Source organism: Natator depressus, chromosome 5 (genome assembly GCF_965152275.1).
Source record: "Natator depressus isolate rNatDep1 chromosome 5, rNatDep2.hap1, whole genome shotgun sequence".
Lineage (NCBI taxonomy): Eukaryota > Metazoa > Chordata > Testudines > Cheloniidae > Natator > Natator depressus.
The window spans coordinates 68,413,310-68,435,102 of NC_134238.1; the positions used below are offsets into that span (position 1 = coordinate 68,413,310).

Sequence of the window (21,793 nt, forward strand, 5' to 3'; positions counted from 1 at the left end):
ATTGAAAGCTGAGCATCTTGATTGGCTGGAAATTTCTAGAACTAACACTGTGTATTTATATCTTTTTGTTTACCAGGTCATCTGTATACACAGTGGTTTACAAAGCACGTTAAACAAGTTTAAAAGACTCAGTTCCTGCCTGAAAGAGTTTACCGTCTAAACTGACCTAGACAAACACTGAAATTAAGTCAGAAGGGTGTGAATGTGGGGGGATGGAGAGGAGGGTTCACAACCATTAAGCTGCTTGAAGAGTTGGCCTCCTGTGTGCCTAGCATTAAGTGCATTTAAAAATGACCTTTTCTTTTATAATGGCGACGTGTTTTTTTCCTGTGTAATTTTCTTTCTTTTGTAACTGTTCAGTCTTGAATAATGCATTTACATGCTGACTTAACATAGCTAAAAAGTAATTAATCTTCCACTTTTAAAAACTTCATTTAATTGTTTTGCATTTTTTTGAGTTAAAATAATTGTTAAGTAACTTTGTTTTTGTAATTAGGCATAAGTACCTATCTAAGGCTAAGCCTATTTGACACCCTAGTCTGTCGTCTTTTTGTTGTTGTTCTAATAAATTACTGCTTTAGAATATTTGACCATTTTTAATGTTGTATGACTGGTCAGTTGCCCAACCCTGCATACACTAATCTGTATTTCCTGGTTTTCAGAAGTTTGAATTTTTCTGCACTCAGCATTTTGGAAAGGGACGATTTGCTACCAGGCAACCTTCATTTTGCATTAGCAAAGTTTTTTTTTTTGTCAGTGAATTTCCTAGTTTTTAACAGAAAGATAAATGTGGATAGGAGTTAGATGTCACTTAGGCAGTTGTAATGTACGTTTGCTGTTGAGACATTACTGTGAACTGATAAGAAAATACCTAGCTATACATAGGTTTCAGAGTAGCAGCTGTGTTAGTCTGTATTCGCAAAAAGAAAAGGAGTACTTGTGGCACCTTAGAGACTAACCAATTTATTTGAGCATAAGCTTCCAATGAAGTGAGCTGTAGCTCACGAAAGCTTATGCTCAAATAAATTGGTTAGTCTCTAAGGTGCCACAAGTACTCCTTTTCTTTTAGCTATACATAGCACTTTTCATCAATAGAGCTCAAGGCAATTTACCAAGGTACAAAACTTAGAATCATAAAAGTGTAGGACTGGAAGGGATCTTGAGAGGTCTTCTAGTCCAGTCCCTTGCACTCAAGATGGGACTAAATATTATCAGAGTCTAGACCACCCTTGATAGGTGTTTGTCTGACTTGCTCTTAAAACCCTCCAGTGATGGAGATTGCACAACCTCCCTAGGTAATTTGGTCCAGTGCTTCACTACCCTGACAGGAAGTTTTTCCTAATGTCCAACCTAAACCTCTCCTGCTGCAATTTTAGCCCATTGCTTCTTGTCCTATCCTCAGACATGACCAAGAAAAATTTTTCTCCCTCCTCCTTGTAACAACCTTTTATGTATTTGAATACTGTTATCATGTCCCCCCCGTCAGTCTTCCCTTCTCCAGACTAAACAAACCCATTTTTTTCACTATTTCCTCATAGGTGATGTTTTCTAGACCATGGGTTCTCAAATTTCATTGCACCGCAACCCCCTTCTGATAATAAAAATTACATGACTTCAAGAGGGGAAACTGAAGCCTGAGCCCGCCCAAGCCCCACTGACCTGGGGGGGAGGGAGGGGGACAAAGCTGAAGCTCAAGGGCTTCAGCCCCAGGCAGGGGGCCTGTAACCTGAGTCCCAACATGCAGGGCTGAAACCCTCAGGCTTCAGCCTCAGGTGGTGGGGCTCGGGCTTTGGCCCTGGGCCCCAGCAAGTCTAAGCCAACCCTGGCGACCCCATAAAAATGGGGTTGCAACCCACTTTGGGGTCCCAACCCACAGTTTGAGCACAACTGTTCTAGACCTTTAATAATTTTTGTTGCTCTCCTCTGAACTTTCTCCAGTTTTTCCACATCTTTCCTGAAATGTGGCACCCTGAACTGGACACAGTATTCCAGTTGAGGCCATATCAGCATGGAATAGAGTGGAAGAATTACTTCTCTTGTCTTGCTTACAACATTCCTGCTAATGCATCCCAGAATGATGTTTGCTTTTTTTCAAGCGTCTTACGCTGTTGACTCATGTTTAGCTTGTGATCTACTATAACCCCCAGATCTCTTTCTGAAGTACTACTCCTTCATAGGCAATTATTTCCCATTTTGTATGTGTGCAATTGATTGCTCTTTCTGAAGTGGAGTACTTTGCATTTGTCCTTACTGAATTTCTTTCTATTTACTTCAGTCCATTTCTCCAGTTTGTCCAGATCATTCTGAATTTTAATCCTATCCCCAAAGCATTTGCAGCCCTCCCAGGCTGGTATCATCTCCAAACTTTGAGTGTATTCTCTATGCCATTATCAAAATCATTTTATGAACATATTGAACAGAAATGGACCCAGGACCGATCCCTGTGGGAACCCACTCATTATACCCTTCCAGCTTGACTGTGAACCACTGATAACTACTCTCTGGGAACAATTATCCAAACAGTTATGCACCTACCTTATAGTAGCTCCATCTAGGCTGTATTTCCCTAATTTGTTTCGGATCATCATCCCCATTGTACAGAGGGGAAACTGAGGAACAGAGAGGTGAAGTGATTTAGCTAATGTCACCTACTAGGCCAATGGCAGAGCCAGAAATAGAGTCCAGGTTTTCTGAGTCCCAGTCTGTTCTCTCCACTAAGACATATGGTTCCTGTGTGTTTTCTAAGGGCTTCTCAACCTTAGCTATAGTGGAGATGGTCTAATTTCAGGTTTAAATGTGACTCTTTGAAATCTAAAATTAGTTTAATGTGTGAGTGGCCCTGTTTCAATATTGAAACGATTTCCTCAAAAGGAAACTTATGCAGGTTTGTAAAAATCTTAAATTTGATCGTAATACCACAGAATACGAAGTGTGTACACTTACGGAATTTGGTAATATTTGCTGTGTTCTTTGGTTTGTTTTCTGTTGGCCCATTGCAGAGGGTAATTTTAAAATGGCTTCTTAGGTTTATTACCTTCAGTTCAGTGGGCCACTGCTAATTTTAAACATTGTCCTTGATTTCCACATTTCCTGTAGAATTCTGGTAGGACATGAGTATGATAGCATAGACAAGACTTCATAGCTTACGTAAAGTTAAAGCAAAAATGAAAAAAACTGCTACTAGGAATAATGTTAATAACTTGGTTAATATTACCTTTTAAAATTTCAAACCACCAACCATGAAATTGAAAGATGGTTGGGTGGTATGTTTTCATTTCACATTTAATAGGATGACTAAAACACAATTATAGCACCTTTGTATCTATAACCATAAGTCCCTGCTGCCTACTACATAAACATCTGCAATATTTAATTTTCCAGAAAAGAGAGGATAGCATGTGAAGACTCGATAAAGAAAATAAATTGAAGAGTGGATATTTGATTGCTCTTCTGTATAACTTGGAGGGTGATGGGGCAGGAAGGCGTGGAGATTTGGAATCGGACAGCTACTATGAAATTCTTCAGTATTGTTTCAACCTTGAACAGTGTAAACTTATTTTTAGTGCTCCTGACTCACATCAGAATCGGCCCTAGGGCTGCATGTAAACTGGTGGAACGTATTTGGCAGCTCCCCTTACTCCCTCTCTTTGTGATGAGGCTGATTCAAGCCCTTGAAAAATTGCAGAACTGTCTCAAGGAACACACTTTCAATTCATGATAAAATACAGAATTTCTAATTCACATACTTACTTGAGGGACACAGGTGTTAACAATTGCTGTCTTACACCAGAGTCTTGATTCAAGCATTTAAAAATTTGGCTGATTCCTTTAGCACGGATGACAATTAATCTTGTTTAAGGTCTCCAAAGATACACTTGACTTAGCCTGTGTCTGTACTACCCTCCGCAGCTCTAAAGTCTCCTGTGTGCCTGCTCTGTAATTAAACCACCCCCAATGAGCTGTGGTAGCTATGTTGGCAGGAGACTCTCTCCTGCCGACATAGCTCTGTCCACGCCGGCATTTTTGTATGTGAAACATATGTTAAGAGAGGTGGGTTTTTTTGCATCCTGACCGATGAAATTTTGCTGGCAAAAGTCTAGTGTTGACAAAGCATAAGAGGCTTCCCTTGATAACTTAAAAAACTGTCTCTCTTAATCATTCCCAGGCAATATTTAGATGTTCTAGGTAAGATTTATCAAGGTAATCTCTCTTTTTAAAAAAAAAATTATAAATTTTGAGAGAGGTCAGCAGCTCTGATGGTGTTCCTTGTAAATGTCCAATACCCTGCTCCTTAACTTACGTTGGGAGTAGTGGAGGTGAAGTTGACCTCCATTTTGGAGGAGAAAAACTTTCTAGCTAGTTGATTTTCTGGTTTATAGAACAAAGGGGATCTAGTAGAATTCAGCGCATTTTCTTTGTCCAAAATTGATTCTTTAATTTTTTTGCCTTCCAGTCTGCAAAAGACTTCATGACTTTCAATTGTTGCTCATTCTGGAGGACATCTTTAATTTTAGACCAAAACTTTTGTCATATATATACCAGGTGTTCACTTTTTGTATTGGAAGTTATTTATAGCAAAAGCTGAATTGAAAAATTGAGACTATAGAAAACAGAATTCCACACTTCTGTTTTCTACCTTTATTTTCATGTGCTATATTTGAGTTTTGGCTGTCAGATGTCAGTCATCTCAGTATGGGGTCACTGAGAAGCTATATGTAATAAATAACACAGTTGCACAGAAATGAGAATTTAATTCCATCAAGATTTTACTTATCATTTCTGATATACACTGCAGGTTGTGTCTGTTCCTCCACCATGCTTTAAAAAAACAAGATTACAGAAATGCAATTTGTCTTGCCTTTAAGCAGCGTAGCACTTGTGTACATGTAAACTATACTATACAGCAATATAATTTTAACACTCTAACTATGCTGGAATAACTCCTAGTGTAGAGACATTATTCCAGAACAAATGTGACTCTTTTCGGTATAGCATATGTTACTTCCATTGTTCCCTAAGTTTCCACGGACCTCTTGATAGTGCCATTGTTATGCTGTTCTGTGTTTCTGCTTTTTTTTAAACTTCTCCCTAATCTGAAGTAACAAAATAAAGACAAGGTCTACCATTGTGAACGTTAGCATTCTGTCTAATCTCTCATCAGTTTTATACTACATCCCATTGGTACATCATCTGAGTTATTGCTACATAAAATCAATACCAAAGTCCCTAGCTAATTGCTCCTGCTGCAGTGAACTCGGGAAGTAAAGCTTCTGCTTGCAGCTCTAGACTCAGTAGTGTGAAGTGGCTGCTGAATGGAATCCTTCAAAAGCGTTCTTTTCTTTAAAATCTATAATACTCAGGATCAGAATTCCCTTATTAGTGACCATGTTTCTTCGGTGGAACAAGGGTGAGAATCTATTTGGAAACTAGACAAGCTGTTTCTTCTTGGAAATACAAATCTCTAATTCTGCAGGGTTTGTATGGGTTTTCATTTGCCATGACCAAAGGCCCATAAATCTACCACATAAATTCTAGAAAGAAATCTCTCTGGCTCTTCTCACTTTACAACAGAGATTTTGCTTTTGGTTAAATACCTGGTCACTGAATGCCTAGATACACATTTGAAGCGGAGTACATCTTACATCCTCAGAAATGTGGCACTTTTCTCTGTCAAATACTTCAAACTAAAAAGTGTACCACTAAATTTATCAATAATCCATGGCATGTAATCTTTTTGTAGTGTTATCTTCATAGTGCATTGGGTAAGACTAAACTACCACCAACTCTTAGCAGAACACACAAGCATAACAGGTAACTATGCAATGATTCTCTTGTTCTGCTAATCAGTTTTTTATTTTTTTAATAAGTTAGGGCATACCACCTGTCCAGAAAGTTAAATTTGATGTCATACTCTTTCAACAGGAGTGTTTTTCCTCCTAGCTAGTAGGCATTACTTCCAAGATATTTTCTAGAGGAGCTTGAAGTGGTCTACCAAAACATCCAGTTTCCAGCTTACTACAACTAATACTGGAACGCAGTGATGTTCCAATTAATTTTCTCCTTTGCTTCCATTTCCTCATTGACAGAGTATAAACTGGAAGGTAAAGCTCTTGCCAGAATCTTTTTTAATTTTTATTTATTTATTTTACCATAGGCTAGCCTCATGAGTGGTAATCTTACTGTTTTCTCTAGGTTGTGTCATTGCAGCTAGTGGTTCTTCAGATGCAACAGTGAAATCCAGTTTCCTGGCCACTGAATCATTTGATTCTGTTGACTCATAAAATAAGGGCCAACAGCCATCCTTTACAAAACAGATGTTTGATGCTATCAGAAACTATTTGTAAAATAGTAGCTAGTTTGTTTTATCTGGCACAGTTTTACCTACTTTGACTATGTTGCTGCAAGTTTATATGAAATGCAAAGATGACAATGTTATGGGACATCAAAAGTAGGGCAGAACATTTGTGCCCAAGTTTTGAAACTTTCAGGAAAGGGGGACCTTTTTCTTTGATTAAATCACACAGGTGCTGATGTTGAATGGTCCAGTCTTGCCATTTTATCTATGCAAACTGAAACATTAAACTTTGTTCTGTGATAATGTAGATATGTTTCCACCTTCAGGAGGTCATCTTACTTGAACTGCTTACTACGTTTATGATGATTATTCTCATTAGTGTATACAAAATCTGATCAGCTAGGCAACCATGCTCCAGACTGTTTATATGGGAGTATGGACAAGGATCTAGTGTTGAGCATTTCATGGGGAGCATGATAAGAACTTATTATTAGTCGTTTTTTGAGGACAGTTGTATCTGAGACTTTCACATTCATCTTGAAGCATTAATGTAGTTACCAGAAGCTGAGACCTCTCCCTTTTAGTCCCTAATCTTGGCCTCTTTGGCTTTTCTGACTGTCAAGTATATTTAATTGTTATGTATTCTACTAAAAGTTGGTGGTAGTTTAGTCTTATCCAATGGACTATAAAGATAACTTTACAAAAAGATTACATGCTGTGGATTGTTGATAAATTTAGTGGTACACTTTTTAGTTTGAAGTATTTGACAGAGAATATTTCCACATTTCTGAGGAGGTAAGCTGTCTTACTTTTTGGGAAGTTGTTGTCCTCTAAGTGAAATTCAAAAGTATGCTTTTATTATTATTCTATACAAGTACAAGGTTATAAAAAAACTACATGTACAAATTAGTTTGATCAATGGAAGCTGTTAGTACTGTTATGTTTGAACTCTCAGGTTCACTGAAATTGAATTTGAATGACTTTAAAGAGCTAAAAAAGTGAGAAATGGGCAACCCATTAGATAGATAAGTGTCTTGAGTGCATTAGTCTAATAAATGATAAAGTACTCAAGTTATGCATAATGTCAACCTTCTCTTTGAAGCAAGTTTTATTATTAGGATTAGGAATGACAAGCCTCTTGCATGATCGCCTTTTCCTTACCCCATGCATGCTGCCCACACAATGCAGTTGGATGTTTCTGCTAAAACAATCAATGAAAAAGTTAATATTGTTGATGATTCAAATGGCCATATTTTGGTTTCATATTAACCATTCAGTTAAATGAAGGAGGCAGTGAACACTTTTTTTAAGCTCTGTGCAGACTCACGCAGACAGTACCTCATGGTGGATTCACATTTAAAAGGTTAGGAACACTGTGTTCTTTTAAAATGAAAGCTAAGCTTCTGAAGCATCAATTCATCACCAAAAATATTTGATGTTGCTTGTGATGTAGCTAGAAACAGGTTTGACTACCAGTGGTAATAAACAAACATCATGAAAATGAGAAAGTAACCTATGCTTAGATTTTGACCTAGGACTTAGTTTATAAGATGAAAAATGGGCAGAGCAGTGGATGTTAGGCAATTTTTTCTCTTGTTTACTATTTCTGACTTGAAGTAGGAGATGGAGACTGGGTTACGATCTTGAGAGGAACTGACCAGAGAGCAGGAATGGGGAAACTGGAATAGCAGAAACAATATCTGCTATGGTAAAACTTTATATTCCTTATGAAGCGCACTTTAACCTGATGCTTGGGCTATCTCTGCTGAATATCCTCCAGGCATGGATTTGATTGAAAGTTGGGGCAAGTTGGGAGGTGCAGGCTTGTGCAGGGGTATGTTGAGGGTACTTTCCAGAAAAAAGTTTGTATTGTTTAAAAAGTTTAAGGTTACCACATACTTCACCTGACACAGAACCACAAAAGCAACACAATTAAGTAATTTAAGAGTGCAGATCCACGTACCCTTTTGGATACAAATGGGAAGGAGCTGGTACAGCAATGCAGGCCAAGACCAGGTCTACACTAAAAACTTTTACTGGGATGGTAATGTTGTTTAGATGTGTTACTCTCTTTTTTGCTATATTTTTATACTGTCAAAAGCCCAAGTGTAAACACAATTATACTGGCAAAAAAAGTGTTTTTGCTGGTATAGCTTTTTTTGCTCTGGAAACTGGAATAAGCTCAATCAATAAAAGCATTGGTTTTTTTTTGTTTGCTGGCATAACGCCCATCTACAGTAGGAGGAATACTAGCAAACCTTTTCTGGTGTAAACCTGGTCTTGTCTTGGCATAGTTCCCTAATGATGTTGTTTGATTAGTGTCCCAATGGGTGCTGCACTTTAGGTGTGCCACGTATGCTTTGGATCAGAGATTTTCATTAGCAGTGTTCTTTCAGTCCACTCATGCACTGCTCATAGCCTTGGCATGGAGCACAAGGACACATCAGGCTGCTTGGCAATTCACCCTCAGTTCCTTCTCAGCCACCTTAGTCAGGGATGGAGCTTAGTGTATCCGCACCTCGGCTGCTTGCTGACTTTGGACTAGCTTAGTTTAGGTACTGGTTATTAGTTAGTTAGGTTAGTTTGTTAGTTACTTGAAGACTATTATTTCCTCTGGGGAAATATCCCTTTGAGGGGCATGCCTGGTTCACCAGGATTTAAACGCTGCCTCAAATGTACAGAGACTATCCCAATCAGCAAAGGACACTCTAAGTGCATTTGCTGCCTAGGGGAGTTGCGTGTCCCACAGAAGTGTGACTTCTGTGTAGCCCTCAAATTCACGACACGGAAGAACCAGGAAAAGAAGCTGCAACTGTTAATCATGGAGCACTCCCTTGTTCCTATTTGGGAGCAAGGTCAGGAAAACCTCCCTGTAGACCAGTCTCCCGGGGTCTCTGGCATCCCTTTGACCTTGGCACAACACTTTCCTAGAAAGAGAGAAGTCTCAGAGCTCTTTTCTAAAGATTCCGAGAAAAGGAGCTCTAACTCACCTCTTAAGGAATCCACCTAAAAAAAGACCTTGCTCTCTGAGCAGGTCAGCAGATTCAGAGACTTTGACCTCAAGACTTGGTATTGTAGAGGTGAAGGGCTCCTCTGGTACCACCAAGGCGGGAAAATCTTGTAGCTCTTTGAAAAGTAAGCATGGCTCTGAGAAGGCCCTGGTGTGTACAGTCTATCAGAAATGGTCAGAGCAAGCACAAAAGATCAGTACCGTCGGCGTTTACCTCTCTCCCAGTACTCCTATTGGGCTGTTCAGAATCATGTAAGACTAAGCCTCTATCCGTGTCAGCGATGTCTGTGAAGTGCTCAGAACCCTTGGTACCATCCTGCAGGGATGATCATAACTGTCTGTGGTGTCACAACTTTACCCAGTGCTGCAACTCCATTCAGTACCACAAGTCTGCTTGATACCACAAAGCTTTAGGTACCTGAAGAACTTTTCGTGATTGCTGCACCAGAGTCTCTGTTGCTTGCATAATTTACCATTTCTTGATATCAAGAACCACATTGCCTTCAGACTCTTATACATCCCCCGTACTATTTAATCTTCCTCCCTTTTTGGTTGGAGCTCTTTCGTTAAAGGAAGAAGAGAACAGTGATGGAAACTTCCCTTCAGTTTCATCAGTCTTGAAGAGACAGGGAAGAAGTCCAGGGATCTGATTGCTCTTGGTGAAGCAGCCCTGGATGCCACCCTTTCTCCCATTGCATGCACTGAAAGACTCCAGGATCATGTTATGTTCATTAGGTATCTGCACTCTTGTGAACAAACAAAAATTTAGTAGATCACAGGCTCAAAGATCCCCCACCTGCAGTGCAATTCTCTGGGGTTCAGAGACTGTTGGAATCTCCAAGAAAGGGACATGGGTTCCAGAGAAAGATCCTCTAACCCAACAAAAGTTTGCTGCAGGTTTCATCTTCAAAGTGCCAGTTTTGACTGGATGGTCAAGGGTTCAGATCCTCCCCTCTCTTTAGCCTGTCAGCTGCCACGATTGGCCTGCCTTCCTCATGTGGAAACCAACTCTCTCATTTCTGGCGAGCATGGGAGCATATCATCTCAAGAAATGGGTGATGCAAATAATATAATTGCGTTACACCATCCATTTTACCTCCTTCCTTCTCACCCACCTTCCCCGTTCTTCTTCAGGGACCCTTTCACGAGTTCTGACTAAGGCTAGAAATTAACTTCCTTCATATAGGCGTGATAGAGCCGTCCCCTGCTCAGCACAAGGGAAGGGGCTTCTACTTGAGGTTCTATCTCAGGCCAAAGAAAAATGCGGGGGATGGAGACCAATCTTAGATTTAAGACTCCTGAACAAATTTGTGAGGTCTCAGAAGTTCATGATGGTGACTCTGATAGCTATAATTTGTGCTCTCAATTCAGGGGATGGGTTTTTTACTCTTGATCTTAAAGACACCTCTTTCCATATGGCGATACACCTGTCCCACAGAAGGTTCCTGTGTTTTGTCATAGGTCAGGATCATTTTCAGTACTGGGTACTCTCATTAGGTCTCTCCTTAGGTCTGAGTGTGTTCAAAGGTTCTGTCTGTAGTGGCTTCCTACCTACATCATCAGGTGATCATAGTATTCCCATGATTGGTTGTTCAAGGGTTGATCTTACCAATAGGTGTTGACCATCATGCAGAAAGCACTTTCTCTGTTCTTGGACTTGGGTCTTCAGTTGAAAATCCACAGTGACTTCCGTACAGACTATACAATTTATATTGGTATCCCTGAATTCCTCAGCATGGACATATTCATAACACTATCAAACCTTGTCAGAACTAGTCAAGGGAGCCCCTAGACTTGAGTCAGAAACTGTCTTCAACCTCTAGGTCAGATAGCGGCTTGAACTTTTGCGACAGAACAACAGACTTTGCTGTTTCCAACGCTGGCTCAGATCAGTTTACTCATCACACAAACAAAGCCTAGACAAACAGGTTTCAGTTCCTCAATAGGTGAAACGCTCCATAGATTTGTGGAAGGTTCATGGCAATTTAGGGGTGGGAGTTCTCTTCCTCCAACCAACACCAACCAAATCTTCCAGTCACTCCTCAGCTGCTCTCCCAGTACACGGCCAGCACATCCCTCAGTCTGCACCACTTCCCGCAGCCCTGATTGGCCTGGAATGGTGAACCGCAGCCAGTGGGAGCTGCGATCGGCTGAACCTGTGCACGCTGCAGGTAAACAAACCATCCCGGCCTGCCAGCGGATTTCCCTGAGGGGCTGCGTGCCAAAGGTTGCCGATCGCTGGTCTACATCTATGGCTTTAATTAAAAATGTGGAGCATCCACAGGGACACTACTCAAAGAAGAAAAACAGTTACTTATCCTGTGCAGTAATTGTATTTCTTAGTGGAGTTCCCATAGGGAGAGACACCTCTACTAGCCCTCTTTTCCTTCTGATTTGGAGTTTTCTTCTGAGACTTGGTGGTGGAGAAGGAACTGAGGGTAGTTTACCTGCACAGCCTGGTGTAGCCTCAGTGCGGGACACAAGGATATCAGCTGTGCGTACACGGGCCAAACTGACAGTGCTAATGAAAATCTCTGATCAAAGGCGGGTGGGGCACATGCACACCTGAAATGGAGTACCCATAGAGATACACATCTCAAAGAACTGCAGTTACTGCTAGGGTTGCCAGTTTTTGATTGGATGTATTCCTGGAGGGTTTCATCACATGACATAATTTTTAATTAAAGATTAATCTTTAATTCCTGGAGACTCCAGGACAAAACTGGAAAGTGAACAGGTTAAAATAGTACTAAATTTTGTATGTGTCCCCTATGTTACCCACGGGGCCCGGTGGTGGGTGGACATTGTAGGGGCCAAGATTAGTTAACTACAGGATACAAAAAAGCGTAAGACGTGTTTCTAAAATTTCAGAAAAGGGACAGTTATAAGGGTTTGTAACTAAGTCTAGGAGTGCTTGTCAGTATTCCCAGTACTATCAAAAATTCAAGGGGAGTATTTCTAGTTCTATTTTTAGGGGCTTTTGAATTTTTAGTTTTGGGAGCTACAGAGAGAGTTTAAGGGCTAGTTAAAGCCAGACGGTTTACACAATGCTTTCAGGGTTGCTGCTGTTCCACTGTAGTACCTGACATGCAGCCTCTTTTGCTAAATATTCCACTTGTTTGATTTTTTAGTTGGTCTCATATTAATGTATTAAATTTTGCATTAATGTATAAAATATCATTCAACTTAAAAAACTTCTTGATTACTCTATTGTATAGCATCTATAAAAGCTAATTTAGTGTTATATTGTTCCTGTTTTACTGTGTATAGGAAAAAGTGTAACAAGCTATCTTTCAATTCATTCTCTATTAATTGTGTGATAATATGGTAATCATAGGACTAGAAGGGACCTTGAGAGGTCATCTAGGCAATATTTGTAACTATTCCAGAAGAACTTCATGGTGTAAACAGTTCATAATTCAGTCCTCTAGTGGTATGCTGGTTCACATAAATATCTTTGAAATATTTGTCTTTGACTGTTGAAAGGCGAAAGGAAAATCAATTAATAATTCTGAACCCACTTCTTAATGCATGAAAACTTCCACAACAAAACATTCCCTGGAATGGATGTAGTTCACAGCAAGTTATAGCTGATAAAAATAGCAAGTTAGAGAAAATAAGAAATTTTTCTGGTTTGTTGCTTTTCCTTTTTCAGTCTCCTTGAAACTACTGCATATAATAATTCACTGTCTACTTTTGTTAACCTGTTGCAATCTCAAACAATTTGTACGTTATATTTAGTTTTTAAGCAATCTGATTTTAATTACTTTTTCCTTGTAAGATGTACTTTCCCTCCACTGAGGAACCCTGTCGAACAGCTTAGGCCCCCTACTACTAAATCTGTCTATTAAAACTTAGAATTGTGAGGTGATTCCTCTAGATTTTAAATATGATTAAAAAAAAGCTTAGCTATAATCATAGTTGAGGCTTAAAAGAGATGCTGCTGCATAAGGAAACCACAAAAGTGCTATTACACTCTGAAAACTGGCACTGAGGGTGGTTCCGTTTTTCTTCTGTGACCTAAAAAATCTATTTTACTCAATTTATGAGTAAAAAGATCTTTTTTCCCCCCTAACTGCCAGCTCTGCAAACTTAATCTGAAACCTGAACGTCAAGGTTTAGTCTTTGTGGCTATCATACATCACAAATAATAAAAGTTTTGCATTTGAAACTTAGTCAACAATTTGGATGTGTGAGCTGGAAAAGAATTAGCTTATTTTTGCCAAAATGTATTGGCTCTGCAATACTAATAGAAGTAAAACTTTAGTTAAAAAAAATATTTGAGTCACTAAGATAAGTACATAGGATCTGAATACCTGGACAGAGCAGTTCTGTTTAGTAAAAAGGAAGCTTTTTTTGGATAGTTGGTTTTCTGTTTGTTTTCACACACTAAAATACTGTTTTGTATTAATCTGCTGGCCTTGAAGCAATATTTAATGCTAGTTATTGCCAGAGCTGTATTGGACTAGTGTGTTGAGTTGTGGGGTTGTTGATGAAAAATCCCCTTTAGTGTTTAAACTTTACAGAGGCAAGTTACTTATCTGGTGCTTACTCTCGACGGGTGCTCTGCAGCTGCTACTTTCACTCCAGAGCCACCTGTTGCCTCCCTTTGTTGTCATTAAACAGCAATATGAGTTGCAGCTACGGACATCAGGAACAGGAAGAGACTACTTGTGTTCTAGGTAGAAAGAGATCATCTCCCTTCCTTGTACACCCCTGGGGAAGGGGGTGAAGAAACAATGCTCCCAGCAGGGCCTGTGAAAGAGAGAGAAATGAAATATTTCCCTGTCCACTTTCATAGCGTCTTTAGGGAGGGGGTTAAGAATCTCATGGCAAGATGTCCTCGCTTCTAGGGTTGCCAAAATCGTATTTCAAAAATACGGGACTGTTTCCTTAGTACCCTGATGGGGGAGGAGTACTCTGGACCCATGGGGGCTAGGGGTGGGATGCCCAGAACCATGAAGGGTGTGGGGGGGGAACTAACCATGTGGCAGTTGAGGAAACCTTCTGCATCGTGAAGCAATCAGACTGTTGGCTGCTGGGGCCCAGCTCCGGAATTGAACAAGGGAGCACTGAAGGAGCAGGATTGGGAGAGGAGTGATTGGAAGATGCATCTGTGATTAAGGGTCCCCTGCTGGATAGGGCTCCCTGCTGACTCCAGTCCTTAAATGTCTCCCCGTCTGCTGTCCCTGTGCTGGCTCCGTCTGGCAGGGCAAGTAGATGGGGCTGTGTGCCCTGGAGCTGTGCTGAAGGGCCAGGGTCAGGAAGGGGCTCTGTTTGGCAGGGGGGTCAGTACTTGTGAGGTATAACCTTCCATTTCCCTGCACTATAGGTACATTGGTTCAGTAAATCATGGGACTGATTCTGCATTACTAAATTGTCTAATTTTGCAAACTTTGTATCATTGGAAGGTAAGGTAACAATAAAAACTGGATTTTCATAATGATATTTTTAATTTGTTGAAATACGGGATAAAAGGTGTCCCGTACTGATTTAGTATGGGACAGGCAATTTTCTATTTAAATAATGCATGTCTTGACTGTTCACAGCCCTACTTGAGGCATAGGCAGGTAGTTAAGATCCTGCAGAGCACCCTTTTTCCTCACTCTCCACTTCGTCTTTTACGCCAGTAGAATTGATATGCATCCACAAAGCACATCTTCCATCCCCAATTACCTTTAGCAATAAATCCTTTCCCTCAGTACCTGTGTTTAGCTTCTTTTAAAAGCCATATAACATATGTCACTGTTACTTGGCTACATTCCTCTTCATCCTTCTTCTAGGGGAAAACACATGGCTCTTCACCTTCCTCTCCAGCCACGGATGTAGGGCGAAGCTGGGGCATCTTTAATCCAGCCCCTCTCGCATCTTTTAGAGAAGAGGAGGGTTTGAGTGTACTTCACCTCCCTTCTTAAGCGTTAGGATTGTGTATGTGGAGGGAGGGAGGGAGTGTGGCCTACTGGGTTTTTTTCAGATCCCCTCTCTGCAAACCTGACAGGTGAGCTATTGGAAACTTCTTCCCTGTCATAGAATCATAGAATATCAGGGTTGGAAGGGACCTCAGGAGGTCATCTAGTCCAACCCCCTGCTCAAAGCAGGATCAATCCCCAACTAAATCATTCCAGCCAGGGCTTTGTCAAGCCTGACCTTAAAAAGTTCTAAGGAAGGAGATTCCACCACCTCCCTAGGTAACTCATTCCAGTGTTTCACCACCCTCCTAGTGAAAAAGTTTTTCCTAATGTCCACCCTAAATCTCCCCCACTGCAACTTGAGACCATTACTCCTCATTCTGTCATCAGCTACCACTGAGAATAGTCTAGATCCATCCTCTTTGGAGCTCCCTTTCAGGTAGTTGAAAGCAGCTATCAAATGCCCCCTCATTCTTCTCTTCCGCAGATTAAATAATCCCAGTTCCCTCAGCCTCTCCTCATAAGTCATGTGTTCCAGTCCCCTAATCATTTTTGTTGCCCTCCGCTGGACCTTTTCCAATTTTTCCACATCCTTCTTGTAGTGTGGGGCCCAAAACTGGACACAGTACTCCAGATGAGGCCTCACCAATGTCGAATAGAGGGGAACGATCACGTCCCTCGATCTGCTGGCAATGCCCCTACATATACATCCCAAAATGCCATTGGTGGTCTTAGCAACAAGGGCACACTGTTGACTCATATCCAGCTTCTCATCCACTGTAACCCCTAGGTCCTTTTCTGCAGAACTGCTGCCGAGCCATTCGGTCCCTAGACTGTAGCGGTGCATGGGATTCTTCCGTCCTAAGTGCAGGACTCTGCACTTGTCCTTGTTGAACCTCAACAGATTTCTTTTGGCCCAATCCTCTAATTTGTCTAGGTCCCTCTGTATCCTATCCCTACCCTCCAGCGTATCTACCTCTCCTCCCCAGTTTAGTGTCATCCGCAAACTTGCTGAGGGTGCAATCCACACCATCCTCCAGATCATTTATGAAGATATTGAACAAAACGGGCCCAAGGACCAACCCTTGGGGCACTCCGCTTGATACCGGCTGCCAACTAGACATGGAGCCATTGATCACTACCCGTTGAGCCTGACAATCTAGCCAGCTTTCTATCCACCTTATAGTCCATTCATCCAGCCCATACTTCTTTAATTTGCTGGCAAGAATACTGTGGGAGACAGTGTCAAAAACTTTGCTGAAGTCAAGGAACAACTCGTCCATTGCTTTCCCCTCATCTAGTCCAACCCCCTGCTCAAAGCAGGATCAATCCCCAACTAAATCATTCCAGCCAGGGCTTTGTCAAGCCTGACCTGATGAGATAGCCAGTTATCTCATCATAGAAGGCAATTAGATTAGTCAGGCATGACTTGCCCTTGGTGAATCCATGCTGACTGTTCCTGATCACTTTCCTCTCCTCTAAGTGCTTCAGAATTGATTCCTTGAGGACCTGCTCCGTGACCCTTTTTGTTACTCTTAACATCTCTTGCTAGCTGCAACTCCAGGTGTGATTTGGCCTTCCTGATTTCACTCCTGCATGGCCGAGCAATATTTTTATACTTTTCCCTGGTCATTTGTCCAGTCTTCCACTTCCTGTAAGCTTCTTTTTTGTGTTTAAGATCAGCAAGGATTTCACTGTTAAGCCAAGCTGGTCGACTGCTATGTTTACTGTTCTTTCTCCACATCGGGATGGTTTGTCCCTGTAACCTCAATAAGGATTCTTTATAATACAGCCAGCTCTCCTGGACTCCTTTCCCCCTCATGTTGTTCTCCCAGGGGATCCTGCCCATCAGTTCCCTGAGGTTGTCAAAGTCTGCTTTTCTGAAGTCCAGGCTCCGTATTCTGCTGCTCTCCTTTCTTCCCTGTGTCAGGATCCTGAACTCGACCATTTCATGGTCACTGCCTCCCACTGTCCTTTAAGCCTTGATGGGGGAGTGGTCAGGGAGGGCTTGAACACTGAGCTGGTGGGAGGAATCACACTGCCTAGGGCCCAGGCAACTTATTTCCTTTCCCAGAATCAATGCCTGCAGTGCATTTTGGTGTGTTTCCCTGGTGATGGTATCCCACCAAAAAGAAGCAATAGCTGCAGGTTTCTAGGCATAGGAAGCTACAGGGTCAGTAGTTTAAATTCTTTCTTTGTGGTGCTTACATTTTTTTTAAGTGGTCATTTCTGCTTCAAATATTAAGCTTCAGTCCTTCTCTGTTTAAACCTTTTCTTTCTGTGTTTCCTTCCTATTTTTTTTCTCTGTTCCTCCACCACTATAACCAAACTCCTTACCCTAGCAATTACTTCATCATGGATTATGCTAAAACTACAAGACTCTTTTGTAACTGAGCTGTTTGACAATTTATCTTTTTGTAAATAGGATACTACAGGCTGGAATGTTACGTTTTTAAGTTGAGTATGTTTTTTTTTTTAAAGAAAAAAAAAGATATAAAAATTGTAAAACCAAAACCAAAAATAGAGACAGACTTATGAAGTCTAGCACTGCAAAATAGCCCATGGTATGAAAGGTTTGAGCATTTAAATGCGAGATACACAATAGCATTTAAAACTAACCCTTTTTCTGATGAGGTAAAATCTTTAGGTAGGACCATTTAAACTTAGATTTTATGCAATGTATTCTTATTTTTAACTCAGGTTGGTTGAAGACTTTTGATGACTACTTCAGAGATCAGACACAACATATCCTAAACAACATGGTGGTAAAATTGCAAGAAGACAACAGGAGGAAGTTCATGTGGTCGGAAATCTCTTACTTTTCAAAGTGGTGGGATGGAATAGATAGCCAGAAAAAGGATGCTGTTAAAAGGTTTGAACATCTGTATTATTTGCTGCTGTATACCATATTTGTAGAGTTTTGTAACTCTTAATGATGTGCTTAAATATATATAAACTTAGAGCTTCGTTGATAAAAGTATACAGTTCTTAAAGTTATCTTATTTTTAATATTATGCTGGATGATGGTTATACTTTCATTTTTTCATAATTTTTAATAAGGTTTTTTCAGGGAATTGGAGGCAGGCTGCATATAAGACAACTGTATTTGGCAAAGAACCAAAAAAAAAAAATATCTGTGTACATATATTGGATCAAGTAGTAGCTGCTCCATAGCTGAAGTTGCAATTGAGTTTTCATTTTAAGCCTAACTTATACTTCCCATCCCCAACACACAAAAAAGTTACGTTGGCCTCAACATTGATAAGTTGGGCCTGAAGCTAAGGTTGAATCTTTCTGTAAAATATGTGCATATGATAATGGGTTCCTTTATTAGGACATCTAGGAATTGAGGTGTTCATCAGATTAAAAAAAAAATCCTTGATGTGTTTGACAACACGCTATAGCAATAAAAAAATAATTGTCTTCCTTCGCTGAACTCTAGTTCAAGGACTTTTTTTATTTGAGTACAATCAAATTTAGAGAAAGTATCAACATTTTTATTAATGACAATAGGATAATTTCTTACAGTGATCTTAAGCTACCCTTAAAAAAAGAAAAAGGTGGGGGATGGAAGCAAGCCTCTCTCCATTTAACTTGTGGGGATAGTCCTCAAAATGTAAACTGATCGCTTGTGGGGCTTCTAAGTAGAATAAGAATTTTCCACCAAAATTAAAGTTCTCAAATGAGTTGGTTTGCTCCATCTATCTTGCGAATGTAGAGTAGAAGATGAATACAGATTAAGTTTGAGATTTCCCCATTATTGCCAACCCAAAGTGATCAAAAAGCATGTCAGGTTCTCCTCCAAAATTATGATTGGTTTAAAAATCATGAGGCTAAAAAAAAGGGGGAGGTATTTGTCTTCTGTTTTTTAACCTGTAAAGGTGCATTTTTCTCATTTTCAAACTTCTTTCCAAAGATGTGGGCTAGAAACTTAAATAAATCTGAGATTCTCATTTAATCATAAAACTCCAAGAGCTGGGACTCTGATAAAAAGAACAAATATCAAGACACTCATTAAAATCACAAGAGTTGGAAACCTTATTTATGTACTTCATGGTGGGATGTGAACCAGGGGATGGGCTGGAAGATGCCACCTCACACTGTTGCGTTTCTTGCCCCTAGTCTCCAGCTAGACCCTCATATAGAACTCCTAAGATGCTGACTTCCTATGGATCTTATTAGGTCTGTGAGAATTGCACATATCGTTAGGATTTGTGTTGTGGGACTTAGTAGGGGGTATGGATGGTGATGACTGATTATGTGGTAGGGTGGCAGCAGAGAAAGAGAGGAAAGTGAGTAAAATAGCAATGGGAGCTGCAGAAGTAAGAGGTTTACCTATTTCAGTATTATAGTAGTCTCTTAAATTAGCATTACAAATATTTTCTCTATATCCATTCGCTGCATATTCTTGCCTTAGTCACTGCATCTGGTTTATTGTTAGTACTGAATTTGCCCAGGCAGTTTTACCTAGGCAATTTCTGACTTGACTTGTTCAATGGGTTTTTATGGAATTAATTTATGATTCAGACATTACAGCCTTGGAAATCACAGGATATTAGGGTTGGAAGGGACCTCAGGAGGTCATCTAGTCCAACCCCCTGCTCAAAGCAGGACCGATCCCCAATTAAATCATCCCAGCCAGGGCTTTGTCAAGCCTGACCTTAAAAACTTCTAAGGAAGGAGATTCCACCACCTCCCTAGGTAACGCATTCCAGTGTTCCACCACTCTCCTAGTGAAAATTTTTTTCCTAATATCCAACCTAAATCTCCCCCACTGCAACTTGAGACCATTACTCCTCGTTCTGTCATCTGCTACCACTGAGAACGGTCTAGATCAATCCTCTTTGGAACCCCCTTTCAGGTAGTTGAAAGCAGCTATCAAATGCCCCCTCATTCTTCTCTTCCGCAGATTAAATAATCCCAGTTCCCTCAGCCTCTCCTCATAAGTCATGTGTTCCAGTCCCCTAATCATTTTTGTTGCCCTCCGCTGGACCTTTTCCAATTTTTCCACATCCTTCTTGTAGTGTGGGGCCCAAAACTGGACACAGTACTCCAGATGAGGCCTCACCAATGTCGAATAGAGGGGAACGATCACGTCCCTCCATCTGCTGGCAATGCCCCTACTTATACATCCTGAAAGCTGATTAAAAACTCTTGATAGAAAATGAAATTTAGAGAGTGGTAGTGATGAGTGGCCCATCTCCACCCCTCTTGTGCCATTCCTAAGCTCACTCCCCATTCCTTCCTTCTCTTCTCTTGTTTTGTGTGGAATGCCCATTCTATATCTGTTTTAACAAACAAAAAAAAGGCACCCAGAGCTGTTCATGACCACTTCATATCTCTCTCTTTCCAGCTCTTGGCTATGGAGAGACCTGGAGCCCTTTATCTGACCCTGCCTATGCAACTACCCTCTTTTGTGGAGGCATCACCTTCTCTTACATTCTATTCTCTGGACCAGACTTTCTCCTCTTTTGAACAGTACTGCATCTGATTCTCCTCTCCTTTCTTCCTCCATTTTCCTGTTATTTGTTGTCCACCCAATTCGTTCTCCATCAGTTTTCCTCTTTGATTTAGACTCGTGGCTCTCTTCCTCTCCTCACAGTCTCCCACGTTAATCCTTCAGCTTCCATGCTGATGACCCATCTGATCCCTTAGATGCATGTTTCCTTGTCCTCACCTCTTCATTTGACCTGAAGCCATGATTCAACTCTCCCACTCACCAGAAGGGCCATTCAGTTGATCTGGTCTTCACCAAACACAGCACTCTCTCTAATTTCTCTGTTGCTGTATGCTCCATCTTTGACCATTGTTTGGTCTCTTTCACCCTTTCCCATCAACCCCCTCCTTGGACCTGTCACTCAGCCTGTCCATGACTTCCAGTTCCTCTGCATTGTAGACTTCTGATCTGCTCTCAGCCCTATCCTCCCCACCCTCTGCCCTTTCTTCCATTTATATGGTTGTTGATTCTCTCTGTGCTTCACTATCCTCCACCCTGGGCTTTTTTGGGCCTCTCCTGCTCCTGCTCTTGCTCCACGGTGCTTCTCTGATGGAAATCCTGTGACCAGGCTGGCTTCCTCCTCTACAAATTCATTCACTCTTATTTCAGTTCAGCCATCTTCTGAGCTGAGCAACACTGTTTCTAACTTGAGTGAATCCCATGTCCTCAATCCCAGCCATCTTTTCTGAACCCTTTACGCACTTGACACTCCCTCTCCTCTTCCTGCCATCACTTCTCCCTCCATACAGGATCTCACTGATTTCCTGTAAGAGAAAACACAAACTATTAAATGACCTTCCCCCTCAGCTTGCCTTTCCTTTCCCTCCTACAACTGTCTCCTGCTTCTCTTAGCACACAAGTTTCTCACCTTTTCTCTATCTCTAACCCATCCTCTTTTTTTCCCCAGTGACTACACCCCATCCCATCTTCTGATTTCCCTCATGCCCACTCGCATCTCCTACTTTACTCTTCTCTTTCTTAATCTCTCACTCTGCTCTGGATCTTTTCTTTCACAATAAAAGCATGCTTTGTATTGCCCATCTTAAAAAAATAAATAAAACAACCCATCCTTGACCTCACTT

General features: G+C 40.9%; 1 protein-coding gene across 1 annotated transcript in view; it reads left to right on the plus strand.

The window, feature by feature from the left end:
* Positions 1–21,793, plus strand: part of MAN2A1 (mannosidase alpha class 2A member 1) — a 202,369-nt gene that overhangs the window by 40,410 nt on the left and 140,166 nt on the right. The window contains exon 4 of the mRNA XM_074952939.1: positions 17,915–18,086. Coding sequence (XP_074809040.1) covers positions 17,915–18,086 — 172 coding nt within the window. The remainder of the gene's footprint in view (positions 1–17,914; positions 18,087–21,793) is intronic.